Source organism: Bombus bifarius, unplaced genomic scaffold (assembly GCF_011952205.1).
Source record: "Bombus bifarius isolate JDL3187 unplaced genomic scaffold, Bbif_JDL3187 scf7180000008194, whole genome shotgun sequence".
Classification (NCBI taxonomy): Eukaryota; Metazoa; Arthropoda; class Insecta; order Hymenoptera; family Apidae; genus Bombus; species Bombus bifarius.
Genome location: NW_022884502.1, coordinates 688412 through 698353, shown reverse-complemented (window position 1 = coordinate 698353; position 9942 = coordinate 688412). Strand labels below are relative to the sequence as shown.

At 35.4% G+C, this 9942-nt stretch overlaps 3 protein-coding genes and 1 long non-coding RNA gene across 5 annotated transcripts; 3 read left to right on the top strand and 1 right to left on the bottom strand.

Moving 5' to 3' along the window:
* The first annotated feature begins 1835 nt into the window (after positions 1-1835).
* Positions 1836-4309, top strand: LOC117209850 (odorant receptor 7a-like). Its single transcript, XM_033452292.1, has 4 exons — positions 1836-1973; positions 2343-2817; positions 3564-3794; positions 3896-4309. Exons 1-4 carry the CDS (start codon positions 1836-1838, stop codon positions 4234-4236), a joined length of 1185 nt encoding a protein of 394 aa, XP_033308183.1. The 3' UTR covers positions 4237-4309.
* A 146-nt stretch (positions 4310-4455) lies between these two features.
* Positions 4456-6111, top strand: LOC117209852 (dihydroorotate dehydrogenase (quinone)). Its single transcript, XM_033452294.1, has 2 exons — positions 4456-5044; positions 5114-6111. The coding sequence occupies exons 1-2, from the start codon at positions 4693-4695 to the stop codon at positions 5935-5937; spliced, it is 1176 nt and encodes a 391-aa protein (XP_033308185.1). The 5' UTR covers positions 4456-4692; the 3' UTR covers positions 5938-6111.
* A 56-nt stretch (positions 6112-6167) lies between these two features.
* On the bottom strand, positions 6168-9840 carry LOC117209857. Its single transcript, XM_033452300.1, has 3 exons — positions 9615-9840; positions 7505-7689; positions 6168-6837 (listed from the first exon to the last, which is right to left on the bottom strand). Exons 1-3 carry the CDS (start codon positions 9742-9744, stop codon positions 6766-6768), a joined length of 387 nt encoding a protein of 128 aa, XP_033308191.1. The 5' UTR covers positions 9745-9840; the 3' UTR covers positions 6168-6765.
* On the top strand, positions 7619-9615 carry LOC117209866. 2 transcript variants are annotated; one of them, XR_004487995.1, is made up of 4 exons: positions 7619-7743; positions 8486-9225; positions 9305-9415; positions 9486-9615. It is a non-coding gene; the product is annotated as an uncharacterized LOC117209866 (long non-coding RNA). The 2 variants fall into 2 exon arrangements; XR_004487994.1 differs by having other exon boundaries at positions 9305-9615.
* Positions 9841-9942: the final 102 nt, after the last annotated feature.

The window sequence follows — 9942 nt, the reverse complement described above, 5'->3', positions numbered from 1 at the left end:
TACTTTGGTTTGAGATACGTACGTAGCGTGGACACGAAAGGCGATTTGATTTCCGTACCAAGTCGGTTACAAATTCCCGTCTACGTACCGTGTTTCGTTTGACAGATGCTTCATCTGCGTGTAACTACGTATACACAGTACTGCTGTCGGTATCGCTTCCAGACGTACAATGCCGGCATCGTGGATCGCATTCAATTCTCTCGATTAGTATCCAGTGGGGATCGGTGAGCACGCGTCCTTACGTAGTGGGGCCCCACTCACAACCCACTCCGTGTCCGATTCTTCAGAAGGATCACGCGAATCGGGGAACTAACATGGTGAGAAAGCTGTTACGATTACGATATACTACCACTGTTCGATGAATCTTCGTATGTAACTGATATGGTTTTAAGCTGATGTTTAATGATGTTTATGATGATGTAATTTTATAGGACTATATATGATAATCCAGTTCACCTTTAACGCAAGAACTGTTGACGATCAAGATATAACACTTGTACCAAGGAAATGAAAATGGCAGATACACGAAAACAAACATAATTCAAAAGGCAAACTTTTATTCATATATTGTATAGAAAATTGCAAAATTGCAAAGAGTTATGTGAGCGTGTATTTACGATGAGTATGAAGTGAATTTCATATAAAAATATGTTCACGTATAGACGATGTATTACCTTGATTACGAAAGCAGATTTCTTGCTGCTGATCTGTCTGAACACGAGTGACAACGTAGGCAGTGCATTGAAAGGCGTCGTCCTGATGATGACGTTGCTCATACAGCTGTAGCTTCACGCTTACGCTGACGACGCAGCCGAGACTCGATCGGAAGATATCGTGCAAGCCGTCTGCAATTCGCCGTGGTATCAACCTCGAGAGGACACTTCGCAAGATACTCACAATGAATCGTGGGAGCTTGTTATACCACGTGACAGAAGAGAAATTCTTCTCGGTGAATATGTTCACTTTCAAAGAAATCAGAAAGACAGAGGCCAGACTTCTTATTTGTCCGTTTTGAAAGTAACGCGAGGCACATGAAGACCATTTGATCACGAGTGATATGTATTCCTTTCGACATGCATTGATAGTATCGCACAGGCGCTATTATTGTAATTCGATGAGGAAGAAGGAAGTTTTCTCTAACCTATGACTCAAACTTTCATAAACATACTTGCGCACGAAACTTGCTATATATTATTATACATGAGTGTACAACGACTCGGATCAGTATGTGTGAATAAATAAGAAATTTTCCAGAGTGCACTTTTAAGACAAACTGATTGCAATCGTCCCATCGTTTGAGTTGAAAATAATCGATTGCAATTTACTCGTTTCAGTTTTTCTACTTTCCTTATAAAAAAAAAGGGTATCTTCTTGTTATAAGAAAATAGATCTTCGTTCTTCCCGTTTCCTTATCGCTTACATATCGCTGGAACCCTATTCTGATATTTAGCTGTGAAAGTTGAATATTCTTTGATAACATTCCAATTTTCGAAACGCATGATCTTCTTAAGAATTTATCGTATAAGTTGGATATTGTCTACAAATACAGATCAATTTTTAAAACGAATGGTGCTATTCGACGGAAACGGCGGTATTACCCGCACAGAAGAACAACAATAAAGTATTCATCTACGAAGTAACTCCACTTTCTCACTACAATTTTCATGGAAATGCAGCAGAAGTGGTAACTTACTGGACGGTGGATAATAGAGCAATTACAATAGAATAAAAGATAAACCGAGAAATAAAAACACAATTCGTAAACATGTGCGAAGAAGGAAAGAGAAGGTATTCACGATTGCGTGGAGTTATTTGTCAATCTTCGTCCAGTCAGGATGAAAACGTCGACGAGTAAGGACTTCGCTTACGCGATGACTCCGTTGAAGATCTTGTCATGGCCTGTAGGTACCTGGCCTCTTCAAGACTACAATGTCTTTTCCGCTATACGTGCCACAATAGCGACTTTTTTCTTGGTATGAAACTCACGCTATTATTCTATTGCAAAGTTAACATGTGTGTTATCCATACGAGAACAAGCATGAGTGGACAAATAGGTGAAACTAGTTCTAAAGTTATATGAAGTTAAATTTTATATATCATAGTATACACAAAGAGAGAAATTTTTTTCTTGAGAAATAAATATTTCTATAAATTAGAATTAGAACATTTTAGAGAAATTTAGGGCAAAGAAATTGTGTAAACAATAGAGAATTCAAAGATAGATTGAAATAGCCAATGTTTCCAACTTTATTGATTTTTTTATCTCCCAATTTGTACACTTAATCAGTACGGTTTCCGAACAGCTACATTTGACGCGTTTGAAGATTGTCGTTCTTTTGCAGCTACTAATGGTAACGGTCGTGCAATCGGAGATGTACTTAGACAATAGCGACGCCGAGAAAAATTTGGATGGACTAGTACTTATTACCTGCGGCAGTTTGGCAGCGTCAAAGATTATACAGTTTCGTATTCGGCCTGCTGCCCTTATCTCAAATTTTACGTCCGCGGTTGAGGATTATATGGAATTGCGAGACGAAGAGAAGCGACTGATAATGCGAAAACACGCTTATATGGCCAGAGTGGCCAGTGCCAGTGTGATATGTTTCGCGTATTTCAGCTCGATTCTTTTCATAACTGTGCCTATGCTGGCTGAAGAGGAAGAGAAAGATATAGTTAACGTAACGGAGGAAAGTATAACAGAGTATCCTTTACCTTCCGAAAATGTAATGGCAGTTATAAAAATGCCGGATAACTTGCATTTCATTGTTTTTATCGTCGAGTACTTGATGCTGCTATTCCTGAGTACTGGAAATATAGGTAATTAATCGTCCTGTTATACGAATCGGTCAATATCAGAAGCCATGCTAATCAAGTTCATAAATTGAGATGTAGAGACGAAGTTCGAGCATACTTTGTCGAAAGGTATTTTGCAATTACAATTCCTTTGCTTATGGCGATAGAAAAAGGAAGTATTGGACGATGATTTCGAGGGACACATGATCTGAAATGAATAATTTTCATATAAGTGATTATGTGACAGAAATACAGTGATCAACCTCATTTTCCGATCAAAATGCTGATGGTATACGATGTCTTTTTTTATTTATATTGATTCCTTACAATAATCTCCTAAAACTTGATGTACGAATTTTACGCCACTTCACTTATACATATAGATATGGCACATTAGATCAAATCAAAGTATATTGTGAAAAGATTTTACTATTGAACTTGAACCTCGTGTGTACGTAGCGTGTGTTTGGCATGTGGATTAATATTCATTTAATGTACGTTCAAAATAGTGTTAAAAAAGATCAACTACGAAAGTAGTGTTTAAAACGATTAAAACGATAAATGAGTAACTCTAAAAACGATTATTACACTATCCGGCTTGTAATTTTTGTTGTTAAAATGTAGAACATCGACTATTCGTTTTGAGCGATGATATTAAAACTTTGAAGCAGAATGGAATTGATTAGTCTGGGATCTGAATGGCCTAAAATACCAATACGTGCTCATAGTAGGTCAAAAAATTCATTTATTTATATTCAAATGTGAATTAGGGAGCGATTCGTTGTTCTTCGGTATCATTTTTCACCTGTGCGGGCAGGTAGAAATTCTGAGGCTTGAGTTCAATAGGTTGAACAACGAGAACGAAAAAGCAATGGAACATTTCATCTCATTAACCAAGAGGCATATTTACTTGCTGAAGTTAGCCAAAATGCTGAGCGAGACCATCAGCTCTATCTTGATTGTGCAACTATTCACGAGTTGTATACTTATTTGTACAAGCGGTAAACATTCTTACCTCACTCGATAAAATGACGCGAAGCACAATGGCATAAGTTTATTTAAATTTAATTACTTTATTATGATGATTTGCATCTGTTTTTAGGACTTCAATTTATTATCGCTCTGAGCGTTGGAAACATCGTCATGACGATAAAGTCATTTATAGTATCGAGCACGCTACTGCTGCAATTATTTGCATACAGCTACGTGGGCGAATACTTAAAGCGTCAGATGGAAGCCGTCGGTAACTCGGTGTATTTCTGTAGCTGGTACGACATACCGAAATGTGTGGCAAAAGATATTATCTATGTCATTATGAGAACTCAAGATCCAGTTTTCTTGAAAGCTGGAAAGTTCTTCGTAGTCAATATGGAAACATATATGAGTATTATAAAAACTTCTATGTCGTATCTTTCAGTTCTTCGGGTGATGGTAACTACTTGAGATCTTGTGTAATATATATGTAATTCTACGAAGCTATATTATTATAACAAAGCACAATAAAGTATTTAATATTTATATTTTTGATGATTCAATATTCATTTTAAATTCTTGAAATCAAATTGATCGAGTATGCGCAGTAAATCGTTTCAGTGGTTCTTTATAATCAATAATTCGTGCAGTCGCCGACAGATGGTTCTGGATAGTTTATGTCATTCTGTGATCACGTGTTGAAAACATTTGAAATATACATAAATTTAAATATAGAATGTAATTTAATTATTAGATGGTTTTAGATGATTATATGATTCAACGTGAGATAGCGTTACGATATCGTTTTATAATGGATTGACCGTATGTTGATTAAATGATCAGATAGTATTAACCTCAAAAGAAGGGTTAAATGTTTTTATACAACAGGAAGGTGCATTTATGTAAAAGAATTATTTCTTTTGTAAAATGTCACACCGCCTGAATAACAAACAAAAATTAAAATCACTTTTACAAGTGACTGCCACTGCAACTATGTTTTATGGTGGCTTTTGCATTTACCAGGGCGATGAGAAGTTTTATAACAGATTTATCATGCCGCTTGCAAGGTTTGTAAATCCTGAAGTTGCACACAATACAGCAGTGAAGATCTTGAAATGGGGTCTTTTATCTGCAAAAGATACAAATGATCCTGCTTCCTTAACTGTTGATGTTTGGGGCATGAAATTTAAGAATCCGTTAGGAATGGCAGCTGGTTTTGACAAACAAGGAGAAGCGATAGAGGGTTTGCACAAAATAGGATTTAGCTTTGTAGAAATAGGTAAATACTATTCATATGTTATTAACGATTCGCAATTGATCTATATTATATTGAAATTTTTATTAAAAGGATCAGTTACACCAAAACCACAGGCTGGCAACTTAAGACCAAGAGTATTCAGGTTGTCAGAAGACAATGCAGTTGTCAACCGATATGGTTTCAATAGCGAAGGTCATGAAGTGGTTTGGGAACGCTTGCAAAGACTGAAGAAGAATCAGAATTTTGATGGTATTGTTGGAGTTAATTTAGGTAAAAATAAAACATCGGACAACGCTGCACAAGATTATATAGATGGAATAAAGAAATTCGCAGATGTGGCAGATTACTTTGTAATTAACATATCTAGTCCTAATACTCCTGGATTAAGAACGTTGCAGAATAAAAAAGAGTTGGAAGACTTGTTAATAAAAATAAACAATGTCAGACAATCCATACAATGCAAACAACCATTGCTGTTGAAGCTGGCTCCAGATTTATCTGATTCTGAGAAACAGGATATCGCGGATGTAATACTTCAACAATCATCGAGTGTGGATGGCTTGATATTGTGTAATACAACAGTTACACGAAATAATTTAGTGAGTCCCCTTAAAGAAGAAACTGGAGGGCTTAGTGGAGCTCCTTTGGCTGACATGTCTACAGCAATGATTTCGGATATGTACAAACGAACGAAAGGTACCATTCCTATTATTGGAGTTGGTGGAATATTTACTGGAGAGGATGCTTATAACAAGATCAAAGCTGGCGCTTCTTTGGTACAAGTCTATACGTCGTTTACGTATCGAGGGCCACCAATTATTGGAAAAATTAAACGAGAATTGGATGATATACTCAAAAAAGATGGTCTACAGTCTATTAAAGATGCAATTGGAAAAGATGCGAATGGTAGATGAATAGTTTAACTTTGTAACTTGTTAGTTTTGTAATGTTAGATTAGTATATTAAAAATATGTATATTTTATGCAAACAATATTATTTTTTTAATGTTTAATTGTTACAGTTCCTATTTTGAAAATCATGTATATCCTGATACATGATATTGACAATAAAACAACATCTATGATACACGGCATGCTATCTTTTTTCATCGCTTCTTTGTGTAACATTTATTTAAGTAACTGAGTTATACAAACATTTTCATTTTAATTTATGTTTTTTGTACAATTATTTAGTACATCTATTTAAAAGCATTAAAATACGTCTGTTGTACCTGATACGTTACAACTAATATATTTTGTTTTGCGACCTGTGTTCAGGTCTTACGTATGCTATGATTAATACTCACTGGTAATGTCTTCTTTGCATGACATATTTATGATTAAAAAATGTCGAGCCACTTGGAAATAGTTTTTCATTCGAACATTTTAATATTCGTGTACTTTAAAATCGGAATAAATAATGATAAAATGATTAAATTATTACAGTAACTACGAATATTGTTCTAATATACATCTTTTTACTCACAGTTACTCCTTAAAATCAATGTTTAGTACCATTGTTTCTAACGATTCGCTCTAACTTTGCTACACGATCACAATTAATATAAACATAAGTCGTGTAGCTCTAAATTAATGAAATCTACGCGAGCATAACCACTAAGCTAGAAGCAACGGAAGATCGATAAAGAATAGATCGTTGTCAGGTTGATCGGCAATCCTTATACGTATTACATTTTCAGGTACACAGTTAAGATAACATACGAGATGTCTCGATATTAAACGTTAATGTAAACCAAGATTTCCTCCCAGGCCCTGTTCTTTCCTCCACTGGGCTAATCGGATAGCATACCAAGCCTAGAAGAAATATTAAATCTTTAGCCATGATTTTTCTTGTTTAACAATATTATCAAAACACAATAGAGCTTCTTATATCTGAATTACTAGAGAGAAAAATGTCCAAATGATAGAATTTTTTTATATTGAAATTTATTTATTAATTAATCAGAGACAAAGAAAATTATTTATCTGCTTCAATATTTAAGAATTATCGTAGAAAAAGCCCTGTTAATAACAAATATTCTACATAGTAAGTTTCAATAATAAAGTTTCAATATGTATCAGAATACTCGTATAAAGAAATTCTACTGTATTCTTTCTTTTCTTTTCTTTTTCTGTTTGATTTTAATGTTACTTCAACATCAAAGATTATTAAACCTATTACTAGGGGATCACGGATTTTTATATAAATATATGCATGTATGGACTTTCTACTTATTAAAGATTACAGTAAGTTTTTTCCTATAGGTGTATCTTATATTTTTGCATGTTATATGCATTTTGCACATTTTTGCATCTTCAAATTTTGCATAAATACGTAAAAATCCGCAGTCTAGTCATTAGTTTATATATCACAATTTTTGGTGCAGTTTGCATGTGAATAGAAATTATGTGAGATTTATCAAATTTTCCTCTGAACCTCTATTGTATTTCTTTCTTAGAAGGAATAAAGAACTGTAAGAACCTCAACGTCGGATTCTGAGAGTCCAGTTTCGGCTGCCAAAAGGATGATATCCGCCGCATGAGGTGCCCTGGGCCATCTATTGAACTGTTCTTGGAGGACAGCTTCTTGATCCGCTGTCAGACGGATCACTCGAGCATCGGATGCTCTGCTGGGATATTGTGGCGAAGCTGATCTTAACATCTTGCCTGTAAAGAAAAAAAGTCGTCCATTCGCAAGCGTTTAAACACAAGGCTGTCGAGGTAAGGCTGTTAAGAGAAAAATTGTGACAATTATCGCGACAAAAGACGCGTGAATCAGCGCGACGCATCGTGAATATATTTGTAGGTCTTGAATATTCCCTTTTATGGTGAAGAGAACACACGCGCTGATACGCCTTAAACTATTAATCAAATAAAGTAATTTTATCCGCATCCTAATGAATCTGTATAAATATTCTCAGTTCTTTCGATAACTGACCTTTCAATTAATAATATGATATATAAATTTGTTCCTCGGTTTAAAAGAGAACCGACCACTGGGTAAATCGATTTTCGTTACATAACTGCGTCTCGCATTATCATTAATTCGCCAGTTATATTACGAAGGTGTGGTAATCGTAATAGTTGTATAATAACACTGGTATTACATAAACATGCGTCTGTTGTTTTGTATCTGTCACGCTATTATGGTGCAAGAACACGCGAATCGCTTAACGCGCATTAATTCCATATTAGCCTGTTTTAACAAGGCGACCTTTAAGCAGAAACTACTATAATAAACGCTAGAACCAGAGTGGTGAAAATGACCAATTTCTCGCGTTTCCTATATTATCTCTAATTATTACGCCAGAAATTTAAAGAATAGCGCGATTTACGGGTTAAGAAAAATGTAACGACGCTTAAGAAGATAGAAAATCCACAAATAAAAGAGCTACATACATATGTATTATGTCCAAGAACTTGACCAACTGGTGTGACAAGTTAATTCTTTTTTGGTTGACAGACTAAAAAGCTTAAAAAGTCGACGGAACAACATAGTCTCTGGCTAAATTCAGAGAAATCTTGTTACCACGAGATTTAACAGCTGCGAAGTCCACGTGTTGGGGAGTAAAACGAGCAACGAGAATAGCGTGACATTGACCCAACGTCAGGGACTCCGTGCTTTTGGATACATTTCAAAACCAGATTACATAGGAACGAGAATAACTACTGTTTCTTCTCTGACGACGTTTTAATCGCTTTTTGTTGTATCTTTCCTCGTAATATTCCTTCTGGGAGACTTTGCGAATTCTTTGATGATAAGTTCCATGCAAACGAGCGATATTTTTACGCGCGTATCGTAGTATTAGCGAATAGAGGGTAACAGAGTCGCAAATGTAGCGAACAAAATAACGCTCGTCGCTAGATATGTGACAATCGTGTAGATATAAGTAAATAAATAAATATATCTATATGTAATATATACAAACATTATTCAACCACAATTTTTATCATCTGCTGTTTAATAGGACACACAAACTCTACCCACGTCCATCTAAGTACGAAAGAAGCTTCGAAGAAATGTGATATTTGACAGCACAAGAATCACTGTGAAACTAATCAATATTGATTGTCGAAAGTCCCAAGCAGCTTTACATCGACGATAAATAAGAAGGAAGTAATAAAGGAAACATTTCTTAAAGTTCCTAAATGACATAAGTTTTCTTCAACCAATCCAGACGCAGCGAGGCAACAGTCTACCTGGTAATTAACATCTGTTGCACATAATATGCTCATTATAACAATGTAAATATTATACGTATCTATGATTACCCAATTGCAGGCTACTCTAATATAATATTTGACAAGCCTATGTAATAATGATAAATGATAAGTATGTAATTCATCTATTTTGGGAATATAATTAAAAAAGGTAGAACCTCGGTACTACCAGGTAAGTGCTCTTACCTATCAAGTATTACAGAAATTACAATGTGCATTCTTTGTAATTTTGCACTTTCCAGTTTCTTATGAATGCATAAAAATCCGCAATCTACTAATAACTCTCAGAAGTGGCTGCGATTATAAATAAATAAGATAAAATGAAAAAAGAAGAACTCGTTTACATTGGACAAAAATGTTTGACCACTTACTGGGCTCGCTGAATCTCACTCTGTGCGTCGATTTCTTAGCATCGTCGTGGTCCGGATAAACCGTGTGTTTCTCGCACAAATAGCACTTCCTTTCGTAAAAGTAAGACTGAAGCGACTTAGGTACGCTCATCTTCGCGAATGGATGTCGTCCTAACCGATAGAAGATCAAACGTCCCTGCGCACGGTTCTCGCGCGACTGATTTCTACCTCCTTTTGTCGCAACTGATTTTGCTCGCGTAGCAATATAAAAATGTTAATCAATGCGTACACGTAGGAAAGGAATAGCCTTGATAGGATGCACGAACCTAACGGAAGCCTCGACAAAGTT